Raw genomic sequence first — 17,558 nt, forward strand, 5'->3', positions numbered from 1 at the left:
GATGCCACATTACTCTTCAAAATGAGAAAATTATGAAACTTAGAATTATGTTTAACATCAGAGCAAAATTTGATAATGTAGATCTCAGTACACTGTGCCTGAGTTTAAGTCAGTTGACAGCTGATTACACGTGGGGATGGGTTGTGATCATGAAGGTTGTTAGCTGAATTTTTGACATTTAGATGTTGATAATGCTGGCTTTTGGAGCTGGATTGATTTTTACAACAGAATGTCGTTATAACGCTTGCAGTGACATGAAGAACAGAACTTCAACTTGATCCTCCTCTACAGAAGCTCATTAGAGATTCACATAAGAAGACAACCAACACGTGCTATTGCCATGGAAACAAGATGGAATATTATGAAGCAGTATATCCCATATTCCAAAACAGAGAGGACAAAGACCAATTATAGCAAAAGACTGATGGGCTTGTGATTTGCAGCCTGTATGGGTCAAAGCAAAACTCAGCCCCTGCTCTTTGAAATAAAAATCACCAGTGCAGTTTTAGGCCTCTGGTTTCAATTCTTCCTTTTCAAAGACAAAACCTCAAGATAGTTAGTTTAGTTTATGATGTATGGGAGGAAGGAGGCCGAAAGGAGGCACTGGCATCACAGCAGGTGTGTAGGTGTGATGAAGTACAAAGCACACGTCACAGAACTGACAGAAGAGTGAGTAAAATTCAAGCCAAATAGTGAGGAACATCTGGTCATTAAGATGCAGAGGAAAGGCTAGTTTCAAAGACAATGGCTAGCTAGTACCAGTGGTCAGAAATGCAAAAGATAAAATTTCTTATGATTTACATCGAATGGGTGAGTCTCATAGTTTCTTACCTTGCCTAGATAATGAAATGCTTTTTGACATCCTGGACATATTGCAGGTGTACAATACATAGTCTAACTTCCCAAGCTTCTGCTTGTGACTACAAATATAGAAAATACTTAAAGCCATTTAAAACACCTCTGTTTGTTCTAGAAAGTTTTCACAATTGTAAGAGTCTTGATCATTTTGTCTGAGTACAGAGTGATAATTTGTGTTTTTCTGAGAAAAAAGGTGGATAGGGCAGCAGCATGTAATGTTAGTTTGTGTTTGATGACACAACCATGGAATTCTGTGATAGTGGAAACAAGAGCTTAGAGGAAATATTTCACCATTTGAATAAAAAGCCTGTGATTGCCACTTCATTCATACACTTTTTTTTTTTTGGTTTACTTTTAAGAAGTATTTTAAAATTCCAGCTGAGAGTCTATTGTAATTAGTCACTTTGAGCAAAGACAGTGAGGGCAAAATACATCTTAGGAAAGATAAACAAAGAGAATAATAGGGTTTTAAAGAGTGTTTAACAAGCCTAGGAAGGTTATGTCATGAGTTTGTCTCTACAGAGAGTTACTGTGCGATTCAAAAACAATTTAAGAGAAATGATGAAAGGGAAAAATATTACAGTACACAGAAAGCTTGGGAGCCTAATCAATCAGGCTTTGGTAAGCCTCCCAATGCCAGCATAGGAAAAGTGTGATTTGCCACTATTTAATTATGATAAACTCCACCAATTGTCATCCACTTAAGAAGCCAGGTCAAACAACTTTCAAAACTGACAGGTTACAGTCACTGTTTCAACTCTGATTCATTCTTGACTGGTTCTGTTTTGATTAAAAAAAAGCAAAAGACACTGTGATTTTGAGATAAGTGTCTGAATGGAATACAAATTTTATTGCAATAGTTAGTCTAGTAAAACAGAAAAGCTTTAATAGTAGCAAGTAGCTTAGTGAGAAGCAAAATACCAAACATTTTGCTAAAAAGAATACTAGATCAATTTTTTCACTAGCAACAGGCAAAGAGATAAAATGTGATATAGTTGCCAAAAAATTGTTGAGAATAATAAACATTTTTTCTCATCTTTACATATAAACTTTCTTTTTCAAACTGGTAAATACAATTCACAAGTGATAGCAACTACACTTTCCTTGCTAAACCTTTACCGTTTTTTCTTTCTGTCTGCATTTTTCTTCTTTCGCTCTGCTTGCAGGGCTGCTTCCTGAGCTGCCAGTTCTTCTTCTTTTCTGCGTTCAGCCTCCAGCAGCTGATTTCTGTATGCTTCCCGAATGCTGTAAACTCTGCCTCGTGCTTCATCTAAGGATGCCTAGCCAAAAACAAACAGCAATACTGCCCTGCTCAACACATCAGTCTTGATTTCACCACAAGCAGCTGCATCCTTCCTGTTCTGTTTCACTTTTTGACTCTTAAGTACAAGGACGGCATCTCTCCTTTTCTTTTTACATGGATGTTTATTGTTTTCTCAAAACAAACAGCTATATGTAAATTTTTCACCATGAAGAAGAGAAAGTTCAGGAAAATCTTTTTTAAACTGCTGGCATAATAAGGTAGTTGTGTGGAAGAAGAGTAAGGCGACAGAGTAGTTACCTACTTGGATCTAGTCCCTTTTCAGTTACTTGTTTGCTTTGCAGTCTTAAACAAGAAAAAACTATTATTAAAATAGTTAATTAAAAAGTATTAAAAACTAGGTGTGAGAAATGCTGGAATGGCATAGGAGTTGTAGCCTTTTAAGAGGCTAAATGAGCCTGAATGATAATGACCTTCAATGAGACTTGGGGCTAGTGGGACTTTGATACCTCTGAATACTTTTTCCCTTGCTATTTCCACCCTGAAAAATGGGGATACCTGGAAATCTTTATATAATTCTTGGTGGTCTACAGATGAAAGACCTGCAAAAGTGCTTATCAGCACAGTGTGCATATTCACAAGTAAATCTTGTTTTAAATTCATACTGTGAAACATTTTTAATGGAAATACTTTCTAGAGAGAATCAAGGATCTACTCTTGTGAAAAATTTGCCGTTCTAATATGTTAGACATCCAAAATCATAGCAACATTTGAAAACCTGTACTGGCATCTTTATTAGGGTCAGTTGGAGAACTGCAGCTCCTTGCTGACCGACAGTTGAGTAATATAAATCAGGTTGTCTGGGAACTAATTGAGCAGTTTTCAAGTAAGATGTCTGTAAATAGGTTGATTTGATGTAAAATTAATTTTACTGTTTCTTATCTAGTTATAAGAGCTCTGAATAGTCAGCGGTTGATTGATGGTGGTTATTGTATCACCACTGTAACAAACCTGTTGATACAGTTAAGCCAGTTTGGTAAGATATTTGTACCAATTTCACATGCAGTGCACTGGCTGAGTTAATCCTCACAATGAATCCTACCCTAATGCTACCACATTTATTATTTATGGACCTTTTTTTTTGAGGTTTAATAATCTAGATTCTTCATTTGTTGTCATCATGCATATTCCAAGAAAGCTGGGTTCTCTAACTTATCTCTGAGACACATTAAGACCAATTTATCCTCCTGTGGATTTTTTTTTATTACTTTTCAAAAAGCTGTATGCAATTCTATAACCAAAAACATAGCCAGACTGGAGACGCTTTACTGATAAGCATCTGGTTTATATGTCAAATTGTCAGTTTTTTCTGACTTAAAACCATCCTTTTATGGTGATACAATAGTGTTTTTGCAGAGAGTTTATCAAGAAAGTACTAAGAATATCATATTAAGGATGCCATGCAGTATTATTTTTTTACTTTAGATCTTTTAGTTTCAACCTTTGCCCAAGTGAAATTTCAAGCTTGTTCATTGCTTCTAATCACTACTTAATACTTAATCAGTACTTAATACAAAAGTTTTGATAATGGTTGATAATGGTAGGATATTCAGACTACACAGCAGTAGTTAACTGGAAGGTAATCTTGAAAACATACCTGCAGGTTTTCATACATTTCAAGCGTATTTTGCTTCAATAAAATTCTGTCCTTTTCTTCTTTTTGTCTTTGTTCCAAAGCCAGCATGCGAAGTTGCCTAAAATGGTTGATTTCTTCTTCTTTATATATCTGTTGCTGCTGAATGATAGACTCATTTCTCAGCACAGATTCAGGCATTGTTTTTCTGAAAGAAATACAAAACAGATATTTGTCTCATATCAAATACAGTTTTGGGTATTGTCTATTTTGCATGAAACATCTATATGGAGGTATTTAGCTTATATTTGGCAACATCACCATCATACAGTTAGATATGGTTAAGGAGGCACTTTTCCTCTGCTTCTGTATAACACCAATAAGAAAACAGATTCCTGAGGTCAGGTCTTCTTGTACTTTGGTGTCTATTTTAAATCTATTTGTAAAATCATGCTCATCTTCGAGCATATGAAAAACTTCTACATGTGACACTTTTAATTTCCAAGAAACATATTTTCACAAGTTTTTGATACTATAATTCTGCATTGAGACAAATGCAATTTATCTTTTGAGGTGTTTTTTTGTTTGTATGTTTGGTCGGTTTTGTTTGGTTTTTTTTGGTTTTGGCATGGTGGCAGGTAAGTGGTTAATATACTTCTATATTTTGTCCTAAATGATTAGTGTAAAAGTTCAGGAGTTAAAGACAAATGAAATGCTTATAAGATTCAAGCTTTTGGAAGGTATTTTGCCATATTTTCTACTATTCTAATGCTAATCACTTCAATATAATACCAATTTCCCTCTCAATTTAAAATTAAATTTGAGAATTTTTTTCAAAATTTTTTAAAGTCTTTTGAAGATCAGTGAAATGCAAAAATGCCACATTGAATACAAATGGTCTTAAGCATAAAGTGGGTTCTAGCTGCAGCACAGCAAGTAAGGAGGTGCATGTATATTAGCTCAATAAGTTCATATCAACACTTCCAATAAATAATGTAGTTCTTTTGAATAATAAATATAATTAATAAAATTATTTCAGCTATTAACTATTATTAACTGCGCTGCATTTGTTAAATTTGTTGCTTTAAACCAGCATAACATCCTGACAAATTTCATATGACCCTGGGATTGGCTCAGTTGATTGGAGTGTGGTGCTGATAACACTAAGCTTGTGGGATCAATCCCTGTATTGGCCTTAAGATCAGGACTTGATAATCCTTGTGGGTCTCTTCCAGCTCAGAATATCCTGTGATATGGAAATATGTGCTACTTTTAAGAGCACTGAAATAAGCATATTTGCCTGAATGCTTATTTTCTTCAAATGTTTATGTCAGGTACTCATTACATGCAGTGCAGTGATTTAACTCTTTTGACATTATTGTGTTAGGGCAGTTTACCTTATGTAAGGATTAAGGTCTATAAGCTCCCATTTTTTTTGCTGTGTTTTTAATCTTGAGTCAATATCTGTTTGTGGTTCTTGCACTCCTGTGGGTAAGAAAATATAAACCAAAACAGATTAAACTGGTTATTTGGTTATGCTAGGGAGCTCCACCTAAATTCTTACACAAATTTTTTTTTCCTTTGGCTCAACAAAATACATTATTAAATGAGAATATGGGCTGGAGAGAATATAATATTTCTGACTTTTTATTTCCAACACTTAAGATAGAATCAAAGATGCTATAAAAACACACATATACTAGAATGAAACAAATATGTGTATTTTAGCTAAATCCTCTCTACTTAAGAAATTTAGTAAATCTAAGCAAGAACATTGAATTTGCAGTGCCTAAAAGATATAAAAAACACTTTCTGGCTATCATATTCTTTTGTTTAAAAAAATCAGTAAAAGTCTGATTCTCTAGTCCTGGCCGTATTTTTCTTAAAAATATATTCCCTTTCAGGAAGAAGATTCAATTTAAGAAATACCAGTTTAAAGGAAAACATAGTAAAACTGGTATTCTGAAATCTTAGACTTTTTTTTTAATCACATGGATAAAAACCATGCTGTTTTACTGTAGCATTCTTGCAGTACAGTGACACATATGATATTAAGCATGGCACTGGGTTGAGATGCTTTATCATTATTTCAATGCTTCCTTTTTTCAATTTGTCTTGATGTGTTGAAAAAACTTGAGAAATTTGATGAGATTTAATGAGGACTGCACTAGTTTTCTTTTATAAAAACCCTTTTATTACCTTACTGATAGCGGTAACCAATTGAAATGTGTTAAAAATATTACTGAACTTTTCTCATGAGAAATAGGAAGAGTTTTCTGAGCATTAAAATAATTAATGTTTATATATTTACTGTCTATACATACACAAATATACCAGCCTTTCTGCTGGTCTCAAAGAGTAACTTGGATCTTTGGAAGTGCCTTAGACACTGCCCATTAGAACAGTAGTCTTCAGAATATAAAAATCCTTATTAAGATACTGCATATTACAGAAATGTTCAATCCCTTCGTTGCCAAATGCTGCACTCTGTGGAACAGAACCATAACAACTTAAAGTCTTTGGGATGTCTCACTTTACTTCCTAAGACCTTATATTAGACTCTAAGTGCTTAGTTTAAAACAAAGCTCTAGGTGGACAACATTAATTTTGAAGTCTTTTACCCAGTAACTTAGGGGAAACAATATTGTTTTGAGTAACCAATACTGTGTTAAAGGCATTAGGTGAGGGTTAATTCTACTCTAAGTTCTGAACCTTTCCTGTGAAGATTACTTACTGGGGTGGAAAAATACTAATCTATAGTTAAGGACTTGTCACAGGTTCTAGTTCCATGCACATGAGTCATAACCAGATATTGTCACAATCAGGCTGGGAAGTATTCTTCCCTTTTTGTGATGGCCTGATCTCAGCATATTCACAGAATTAAAAAAAAAAAAACAACAAAACAGCAAACAGCTTGAAATCCATTTTAACTCTTCATTAGAATACAGAAATTGGCAGGCAATACATATGAAGAATCCATAGAAGTTGTAATCACTAAATAAAATCAGATAGCACTTATGGAAGTTTCCAGGAAACTGATGCTACTCAGCATGTACTTTTTGACGCCTCACTTCCGGATCATTCTCCCTGAACAATTTCCACGAACATGAAGAGAATGCACCTTATGCGTATAAGTCTCTTACTGGCATGCTATTTTAGCTGCTGCACACTTTTTTAGCATTTCTACACTAATGAAATCTGATACTTGGAATTGACGGAGAAGGTATTTTCCACTAAACTTCCAAAAACTTCACGTTAATTTAGGGTTAAAATTCTACTACAGAAGGGCTACCTGAAGTTTTCTTAAGTGTAACTTGGCAGCCTTTAAGAACTGTGAGGCTGTATCTGTGTCTGGAAATAGAGCAATGAAACAATTGAAATAAAGAGGGGATAGAGAGCAAGCCTGCCATTGCACATTTGGACACCTTTACTGGAGCTGATCTATCCATCTACTACCAGTATTTAATGCAGAAGTCTTTCCTAAGGAGTGGAACATGCTGAACAGAAGACACAGAAAGAAACCCTTACCTGTTTCTTCTGAACTAGGTGTTAAGTCAGCCATCTCAGCCCCAGCTATGGGTTCCTCTGAATCTCTCACAGCATACTTATTAATAAAACGCACACGTTCCTGAAAAGCCTACAGATCAAAGTTTTATAATCCAGATAACAAAAATTCTACTGCATATTTTAAATCCCAAAGACTTTGCAAAAGTAAGATTCTGTAAGTCTTCAATGAGACCTAACATCAGGGTGCAATGTGCAAGTCTGCCTGGTGCTGGAATCAGAAAAGATGCCAGGATCCCACTGAATCAGTCCTGAGACATTGCACACTTACACTAAAGATCACTGTCCAGTGAAATACTGGAAAATCACTGATCTATGGGCAGTTTAAAATAGCATTGGGATTAAAAATAAAACAAAAGCTGTACAGCTGAAAATATGGCTAATGCAGCTCCCCAGGGAACTACCACTTCGTCCTAAGAGCTCCTACAGCCTGATGATTTAGACTTCCTCTTGAAAAATGAGACCTTTGGGTGCAAACCCTTTCAGACTCAATTACCTTTGATGCCAAAATCAGGCATCAGCATTTCTGTCTTTTCAGAAGGCGACTTTGACTGACTTGGCATTCTCTTAAGGCCTGTCATTGCCAGAATGGACAGAGAAGCCCTTTGGCTTTTGGTCAGCCTGAAGTCAGGCACTCAATTTCCAGAGTCAGAGGGTCTGTGATGGCTGGAATAGACAAACAATGAACTGTCAAGAAGAGACAAGCTACTTAATCTGGCTAGCATACCCCCAGTTTAGACCTTGTTTTAACATATTCTATTGTTGCTGCAATTTTCTTAACAACAGCTGTTTAAAAAAAAGTCACAAGCCTAAGTTGCTTCAAAAATGGAACCCTGTAGTTGCAATTCAGTTGATTTTCTGGTAAAAAAGGGTAACAGTGATAGAACCAGATTCTGAAGTCTTTACACATCAAAGGGGATTCATTTCTAGCTAATCTTTAGGAGGCTGTATTTGCATTTTCAGTCTCAGCACAATCAATCAAAGCTACAGAGTGACATTTCTCCTTAGTTCAGAATTTAATAGAGTAGTGTCAGGAAAAGTTTTGAGCTTCGAACACACTGGAAAGATCTGAGAAAATCTGAGAGTGTAACTGGGAAGACTCATGTCTGAGGTTCATTTCTGAAAAGTAATATAAAAACATACTATGAAAAGTAATATGAAAAACCTACATTTCTAAGCTGGGGATTCTGGCTGAGTATCCCTTAATGGGCAATGGTATTGGTGGGGATAGGAAATGACTGTCAGGTGAGTTTGAAGACTGCACTTTGTTCTTTCATTTTTCTTTGGTAATAATGCTTCCAGTTCTGGATCAGGACTGCACTTTTTGCTTTGCTAGAAGGAACATGTATTATTTTTCCATCTCAAGCATATGTCTCGTCAAAAGCACCCAGATGCAGCTGGCAACTAGATCAGTATTGCTTCTACAAAACAGTGAATTCATACTGAGCATGTCACAGGCTCATGAGTAACCTGCAATACAGACTGAATTTGGAATCCTGGCTGCAGGGGACAGTTTGGGTACTGATATGACCAGGTGCCAGTTTTTCAGGAGAAATAATTTTTGTCATATTTATAGAAGTGCATTTCTTGATAGAATCTGTTCATGCTAAACATTAAACTTGTCACAAGAAGCAGCTTTGCAAATGTGTAGAGGTAGTGGGCTTTCTAAAGAGAAACTTCTCTATGTTCTGTGAAGTAGGATCTAAAGTCTCAGTGATCTACAGAAGCCTGACGTAGATGATCTGGATTCCTACCCAGAATTCAGGCACATAATCACTTTTAATTCCTTAAACTGTAAAATTTCCTGTCTTCCAGAGGGGTGAAGAGGACAGCCTTATGAAGGCAGGTGTCTGTTGTGGCAACTGCTCTACCATTACAGCAACTCCTGGAACTTGTGAAGAAACATCACTGCAGAGATAGCTCTCTGATATTACCTTGACAGCTCTCCCTGGCTCTGCAGACTCCCATGCTTCTTTCATGGCTCTGATCTCATCTACTCGCCGGGTGTCTTTCTTCACCTCCAGAAACTCTGCCTCTTTCTGTTCGCTAACTATGCGTAAAATGCAGTAGGGTGTGTTTGAATCTCCTGGCTGAAAGTACACAAACATAATGCAGTCACAAGTATACATCTATTACCACTCTTTAGCATGAAGTTACGTTTTTGTATACTGGTAATTTTTCTGACTGATACACATTGACAGACTTTGATATACAGAGGATGCCAAAGGAAAGAAAGATTACTTTGCAATGCCTGGAAGCTCTTTGAGGTGTTCTGTTTACATGTTTTCCCCCACCTTCATGCAGCATGAAGCATCCCTTCATGCAGCATCCCTTCCCTTCCCTTCCCTTCCCTTCCCTTCCCTTCCCTTCCCTTCCCTTCCCTTCCCTTCCCTTCCCTTCCCTTCCCTTCCCTTCCCTTCCCTTCCCTTCCCTTCCCTTCCCTTCCCTTTCCTTCCCTTCCCTTCCCTTCCCTTCCCTTCCCCTCCCTTCCCTTTCTTCCCCTTCCTTTCCCTTCCCTTCCCTTCCCTTCCCTTCCCTTCCCTTCCCTTCCCTTCCCTTCCCTTCCCTTCCCTTCCCTTCCCTTCCCTTCCCTTCCCTTCCCGAACCTTCCCTTCCCTTCCCTTCCCTTCCCTTCCCTTCCCTTCCCGCACCTTCCCGCACCTTCCCGCACCGACCCGCACCTTCCCGCACCTTCCCTTCCCGCACCTTCCCTTCCCGCACCTTCCCTTCCCGCACCTTCCCTTCCCGCACCTTCCCTTCCCTTCCCGCACCTTCCCTTCCCTTCCCTTCCCGCACCTTACCTTACCGCACGTTCCCGCACCTTCCCTTCCCGCACCTTCCCGCTCCTTCCTTTCCCGCAACTTCCCGCACCTTCCCTTCCCTTGCCGCACCTTCCCTCCCTTCCCCTCCCCTTCCCCCTTCCTCTTCCCCCTTCCCCTTTCCCATTTCCCATTTCCCATTTCCCATTTCCCATTTCCCTTCCCCCTTTCCCCTTTCCCATTTTCCCTTTCCCTTTTCCTTCCACAACCTTCTTTACTAGAAGCCTTATATTCAAGTGGGATTTTTGTATAGAAATAAGCCTTGCTCTGTCTTATAAGGTTTTTTTCCCATCACTTCCCAAAAGCTTAAGGCATGGCTTCTCTAGAATCACAGGGTAAGTAGGGCCTGACATCTGGGAGACTATTCTGCTGCCTGACCAAGAAATGAGATATTGTGCTGCATGTATTTCTGGAAAACATTCCATTTGAAGAAGCTTTAAGCCTAAGACATTGTTTGAGACTAAAGGAAGGCATCTTCTTTATTTGCAAGGCCTGCATCTCAAAACTTGTATATCTATTTTAGTGGTGGACTCCCAAGAACCATCATCCCATCACCTCTAGTGTAAGGCATTGTTCCAGAGCTCTGTATAATTAGGTGTGGATATGAATCACAGGGAAGTCTACTGTGCAGCAAGATTAATCAACTAAAAAATCAGTAGAGATTTCTTAATGAAAACCTCTATGGTTCCTTCCTTAAATTACACACTATGAGGCAACAAAATTCCCAGCAAAAGTAATGCCATTAAACAAGGAGCTGTCAGTTCCTTCATTGCCTTCCATTAATCCGTTTGCAACCAATAAGGTCAGTTATTCCTTTTAAGGCATTAAGGCTGGCAATAGCTTTTCAGACAGCCACAGAACACTAAGATGATCCACCCCAGGGGATAAGAACTTCCAAGTAAGCAAGTACATACCAATTTTTTCTGTCACTGTATGTCTGCATGCTAATAACAATTGTGATATGTGAGACAGGAACCGACTGCAATGGAAAGACCTATTTCATCTCCCTAGGAACCCATGGAAGCCAGTACAATGAGGGATTAATGGGACACAAATATGGTGAATTCTTGGAATTTAGTAAACCTTCAGCAGAGACAAAAGCTACATCAACAAAAGGAACAACCTGTCGTTCCTTTATACATAAACAAAGAATTGAGCAAATTGCATTTCTAAATCCAGGATGCACATCTTTTACATTCAACATTTTTAATTCAATCTTTCTCAGGTGTTAAGCTAAAAAGGTGGCAAAGCAGGTTATAGAGAAATACAAGGGACATTAGATGTCCTATCAGTACTGATCTGCAGACCTGAGAATATCTCTATATTCAATACAAGGATGGCACATTCAACAGATTGAGGCTTTGGCTTTGTTCTCACCTGAGATTCAAGTGATGCTCTTACTTTCTGGAACTTCTCTTTTTCTGTCTTCTCAGATGCTTTATCTTTTGATCTTCTGGTTGATTTAGGAATATTTGCAATCTTTTTTACTTGGAAAGAAGTGAGAGTTAGGGGAAAACTGTGATCCTCATCTTTTCCCATGTATTACTCAGATGTAGTTATAATGCATTATGAATTAGAGAATGTCATTGTTACCCATAAATATAGTTCCCCATATAAAACCCAGGGTGGAATAACAGCACAAAACAGCCATACAGAGAGACAAAGGAAAGACAGTTAATTAGTTCACACTTTCAACTACTACCTAGAAAGAATATGAGGACCAAACTATTTTTAAAAACATACTTACAAGGTGAGCACATTGTGACAAGCTTATCTGTCCTAAATAGTACTTTACCCAGGGCTTAACTGAAAGTTTTCCATGGTGCCTGCTAGCATCACTGCATTGCTGCTTTGTGTATGGGTCAGCGTAAAGACGGCAATGCTCAGAATCACAGCCTCTCACTTCCCTTCTACAGTCTCATACAATCTCTGTCAGTGTTTGTTATGCACTAGGAAAGTAAGAAGCTCGAAACAGGTCAAGTCAATGTTCTCATTATCTCACATCCTAAGACTGTCTAGAACAGAGGATTTAGATACACCCCACAAAAATACAAGGAGGTTAAGGCAAAGGAACACGCTTGAGACTCAATGCATATTTAAGAAATGCAAAATTGTCATTGTCAGAACTATCTAAGAACATTTAAAATTAATTATATTATCAGTACATATGTATACTGTATGTTTGAATTAATGATACTGAGAATTGACATTTGCAACACTTATTTTGCAATGTCTTAGCTGGTGAGAGCTGTAAACAAGACTTCTTGCATGTCATATTCTTTTTCAAATCAGTTAATAAAGAATGTAGTAGCATATAACTTTAATAGCATAAAGAATGTGTCAGATGAAGCAATCAGGGATGAATCCAGAACACTATGAGAAAGATTAAAAACCTGAGTCTGAAATCTTCATTTCCTTCCACCTTTCTACTGCCTGAAACATTGAGATGAGTGCTGAAAACCTAGATTTAGCCAATACAGTAAAACAAGGGACATCTGTCAGAAAAAAGTTCATATGAATGACTGTTTCACTGTCTGATAATATGTCTTTCACTTAATGCTTTTAAGGTAAGACATTTTTCACTTAGTGCTTTTCCAACTTCTTTCCACTGAGGACAAATCATTGTACTGCACAATTAATGAGCTTTGGATGAGATCTGCAATGTCATGGCTGAGATTATGTAGATATATAAAGTTGTAAATATTAAATATATAAAACCATATTTTTAACTCACATATGGTTCCACATACAAATATATGGTATAGAAGTGTATTACATTATACATCCTACATATGTTTTTCTAGAAATGGTATTATTCTTTTGTCCTGATGCTACTTAAGAAATGAAAACTAAAAAGTGAAACTAAAGTGTAAAGCTTAAATTGATTCAGTGCTACTAAGGCATATATTAACAAATGAAAGCAAAAATTAAAGTGATCTCCACAAATACTGAATATACTAAAACAACTCCACAGGAAATGCAAGTATAAAACAGTGATGACATAATTCAAAGTTATAAAATGATTACATAAATGTCTTTCCCTTTAATTTCACGTTATCATTACATACTAGCACCATAAATCAGGCTCGTGCACATACATTATTCAAGGAATTATTAATTTTTAGAGATAAATTATTTATTGTTTACACGAACACTCAAAAGACATTCAGTGTAGTTAGCTAAATTATCCCGGACAAAGACTTTCTATGTCATGGGATACTACAAGCTTTGTCTGGTTTCTAGAACTATTTTGTGACTCCGAATTATAACATTTTGATGCTCTGAACTAAGGGCATACCCTGATAAGTTAGTAAAGCAAGCGTAAGAAATGACAGGGCTAGAATGAGGTAACCTACTTTAACTCCAGATCTGAAGGCTTAGGGCAGGATTAAGTTGAGATCTCCAAGCTCTCCCATGTGCTGCACTTTCCAGGTTTCTCCCACCTCTTGCCACTCCCTCAGCAGAGCAAGCAGTATCCTGAGTTTGGGGATCAACCTCCAGAAATGCCTGGAGGGGGCAATGCCTGGATTTTGGTAGGCTGCCCACTCTGATTCAAAGGGAGATGCAAGTAGCAACTTGGGATTTTTCTAAGGGCAAAGCCAGGCAAATGCTTTGTATGGGATATGATAAGAAAGGCAGGCAGATGATACAGAAAGTAAAAGGCCATTCCAGCTCACAGCTTATGCATCAATCATCACAAACTCTCAGTGGCAGTTTTATATTTCTATGGCACCAAGAAAAGCCTGGGCATCACATGGGCTGATAGTGATGACACACAGCTGACAGCAACTTTAAAATTAGTTTCTCTACTGCTCTTCAATTATTTAAACAAAAATTAATTTAGTCTAATGCCAAATGGGACCAAAGTGATCATCCAGTCTGATGTCTTGTCTATGACAAGTCAAACAACTGCACCAAGTAATTCCTATCTGAAACTCAGCTTCAGATTGAGATACATCAATTATCTTTTTTAGGCACAATAGACAGCTACTCCTGGTTTATGAAATTTAAATTACAGAGAATTTATCTTATTCATAGGTATAATACAGAGGAGTCTTTTGAAGCTTTCTTTGAGAAGATATCATGCTCCTGCTATCTGAAATAGGCTCTGAGCATTTAGTGGGATTACCCAGTAGTTGGTAATAACAACTGTTAGTTGCCCCATAAGGAACTTTCAGATTTCATTAAGAAAAGATTGAGAAGTTCAGATGTTGCTTTTCCTGTCTTTGACTGGACCCTCAGAAGGATTCTTAGCAGATGACAATGTCAAAAATCTTTCCAAAGTTGGGCACACCCAGACACTAAAATCACAGAAAAAATAGACCAGGACAGAAGCAAACCAAAAATCTGGTTGCAGTAGTAGTGTGGGGTTAGAGTGTGGCTTAGAGATCTACAGCACCATGATATATCCTCTGTGAACTCTTTGTTCACTGAACACCAGGCAAGTGTTTAATCACTACTGATAGGTGAGCTGGGAAATAGAAAAGAGAAAGAGAGAGAGATCTGAATATCCAGTTAAACATCCCATGGAATCCTCTTCTTGGCACGAGCCAGCAAGTTCTCCTGTGGGAAATAAAACCTGTGGGAGAAACCTTCACCACTGTGGAGGATAGAAAGGAATATTCCAAAGCCTGTCCTGCCTTTTCAAACCTACCTCTACTACCTGGCTGGGCACTCTATCTTCTCCTGCTTTCCCAGTTGCATGGATAGCCCTCTCTCATCAACAGCTTACGCTCCTGAGTTAATTTAAGGCAATATGTAAAATACATGCAGCCAGCATTCATCACACAGTGATGATTCAGCTCAGGGTTGTGACAGTTGCACAATAAAATTTGTGATCCTACTACAAGAAAAATAAAACCAAAGAACCCCAAAAGAATAGTTGAAAATCCTCTATACAAAAATGAACCTTAAAATGATTTTGCTTACACAGTCAAGCAACTGAAAATGGTACTGGAGATACAAGATTGCTAATTGTTCCCCTTTTGTAAAAGAATAATGATCTTGAGCTTATGTTTTTAAAAGTCTTTTTCCATTGAAAACTTGCACCATAACAGTTCTCAGAAGGAGACAAAAAACCCCCAAATGAACAAAAAAAAAGACAAACAGAGGAAGAAAGAGAGAAAGTAATGAAGACAGTATAAATAAACTATGTGGAACTTCCTAATTTCTGTGTACTTAAGTTTTCCTCCTTAATGCCTTTTTAATGTTTTGTTTGCACAGTGGGCTCTTTAATAAAACATTTAATTGGATTTCATATATAATAAATATGACTAAGTATTATTCACAAAGTAACATTCTCTAACACAGTTCTTTTTACAAGCACAAACATCAGCAAATACAAAATTGTCATAGCATCTGTATACCAGAGAATTTGCTTTCTTCAAAAATGTTCTAAATAAACATTTATAATATTGGTGAATATCAATAGTATAATAGCATGGGTCTTCATTTAAAGGGAGACTAGTTTAAAAAGATTTTAGTAGATCTTAATATAAAGTTGAAATATGCTTTTGGCATGATAAATTAGATGTAATACAAAATTAACTCCAGATGGCACTGTTGGCTTACATGAAAATGGGATACTTGAAAAGAGGAAAATTTTTTGCAATACTTTTTCATCTGGCTCACTGCAGTGTTCTTAAAAATCACATGGTGGAACACCTTTTTGGTTACACATCAACATTATTATTATCTGAATTTTGTGTCTGACAACCTGTGTCAGCAGTTTTAAATGGTAAAGGTCATTTTTCTAACTGATTTAAGATTAGTTCACAATCAGAAAAAGGAAAAAATGTTTGGGCTTTCCCCCAAAATACTTGACTATAGTAAGCACTTCAGATAAATATTGTTGTTAAAAGGGTACATAAAATAAACACTAACTACTAAATGAGTATTGGTGTTTAAACTTTTTGATATAAATTGTGTTTAAAGTCTGTTGGTGGCCTAGGCGATCTGTTGGTATCCTTGTATACACAGAAACAATGAGTTAATAAGAACTGTGAAATGGATTTGGGTTACTTTGAAAGACAGCATTTATGAGAGGGCACAAAAATTTACACCATTTTAAAATAATCCCAAGAAAAAAGTGCTTGTTATGACTGACTGTAGCTTAAGTATGTTTGACTGCAAAAGAGCATCAATTAGCGTAGAGGAGCTGTGAACTGGAATGCTGCTGCCTTGAATTCAACCCTGAGAACACTCATGACATTGACAAGATTCAGTGACATGAGCTGAGAACTAGTGAAGAAATTTAAGAGATTAAGTGACCTTTCACCTGCAGTTTTACAGACCATGGTGAAGCTGTATAAAAGGATATTGTCTAGTGCAAGCTGTCAGTATGTAGCCAACTCAGAAGGGTTAGAGGATGCAATAGGATGTTTATCGTAAGAAGCAGTCTAACAGGGAAAATTAAGTGAATGAGTGGAATCATCTAGGAAGAAAAGATGATATTGTGAAGAACACAACCAAACACAAGCCGGTGAAATCACTAAAAGAGCTGTGTAAAAGTCTGTAAGCCTACATGACATAGCTCCTCAAATGCTACTAAAAGTGACTAGAGACTACAGTAAATCAAGAAGATACAACGTTTTAAAGTTGTTGTGTAAAAATAACGTTGTAAAGTTATTGTGTAATAATAACTAAGAAATACTGAAAAAAAATCTCAAATATTGCATACATCCCAAACCCAAGAAATTAGATAACATCCATCAGCAGTTACTGCTGCTGAATCTAAGTTCAGTCCAGAGAAGTAAAAATTACCAAAAAGAGACTTGACCAGACATTTAAAAAGAAATATGTAAATAGAATAAAAAGCGAGACATACCACTAGTAAATAAAAACCAACCATCCTAAATAATTTCTTTTGGGTATTAGCAAGTGTATGTATATGAGGAAGCAAATAATTTCTTCTATCACTTCTTTTAAAAATTGAGTTATAGAACTTTAATATTCATAATACGGGAAATTTACTGAATGATGATGGAAAGTAATATTTTAGGTTTTGCAGGAACCTAGGGGTGAGAACACAGGAGAATCAGCTGCAAGTGTGTGTGATGTTCTGCAACAGCAGCTGGAGCAGGGCTGCAGCCTCGAAGCTTGTAGGGGATGCAGAGGAGAGCTACTGAGCACAAGAGGTGTATGAGTGCAGCTGGTGGAAGGTTCCATCTTTTTAGAAATATATAGTCTATCTTGGGGACTTCCATTCTTTCCAGTCTGAGAAAGAAAAGAAGGATGAGGTAGCTGGTGCTGTGTCTGTGTCTGTGTGCTCTGAGTGTCTGTCTGAGATCTGTGTAGCTGGCAATGTGTGTGTGTATATGTATATATATACACATACCTACACATATACATCGTGTGTATGTGTGTCTATGTGCACGTGCTTGGTGGGATTATATCTTCAGCCTAACAGTTGCACCATGTGCAC

General features: G+C 37.1%; 1 protein-coding gene across 1 annotated transcript in view; it reads right to left on the reverse strand.

The window, feature by feature from the left end:
- Positions 1 to 1,973: 1,973 nt before the first annotated feature.
- ADGB (androglobin) overlaps positions 1,974 to 17,558 on the reverse strand; it is a 108,834-nt gene continuing 93,249 nt past the window's right edge. Inside the window, exons 30-35 of the mRNA XM_088052616.1 lie at positions 11,513 to 11,622; positions 9,251 to 9,406; positions 7,281 to 7,389; positions 5,150 to 5,237; positions 3,777 to 3,960; positions 1,974 to 2,138 (exon numbers count right to left, since the gene is read on the reverse strand). Coding sequence (XP_087908742.1) covers positions 1,974 to 2,138; positions 3,777 to 3,960; positions 5,150 to 5,237; positions 7,281 to 7,389; positions 9,251 to 9,406; positions 11,513 to 11,622 — 812 coding nt within the window. The remainder of the gene's footprint in view (positions 2,139 to 3,776; positions 3,961 to 5,149; positions 5,238 to 7,280; positions 7,390 to 9,250; positions 9,407 to 11,512; positions 11,623 to 17,558) is intronic.

Source organism: Pseudopodoces humilis, chromosome 3 (assembly GCF_049639895.1).
Source record: "Pseudopodoces humilis isolate 2021_Gansu_Grassland_sample_001 chromosome 3, ASM4963989v1, whole genome shotgun sequence".
In the NCBI taxonomy this organism is placed as follows: domain Eukaryota; kingdom Metazoa; phylum Chordata; class Aves; order Passeriformes; family Paridae; genus Pseudopodoces; species Pseudopodoces humilis.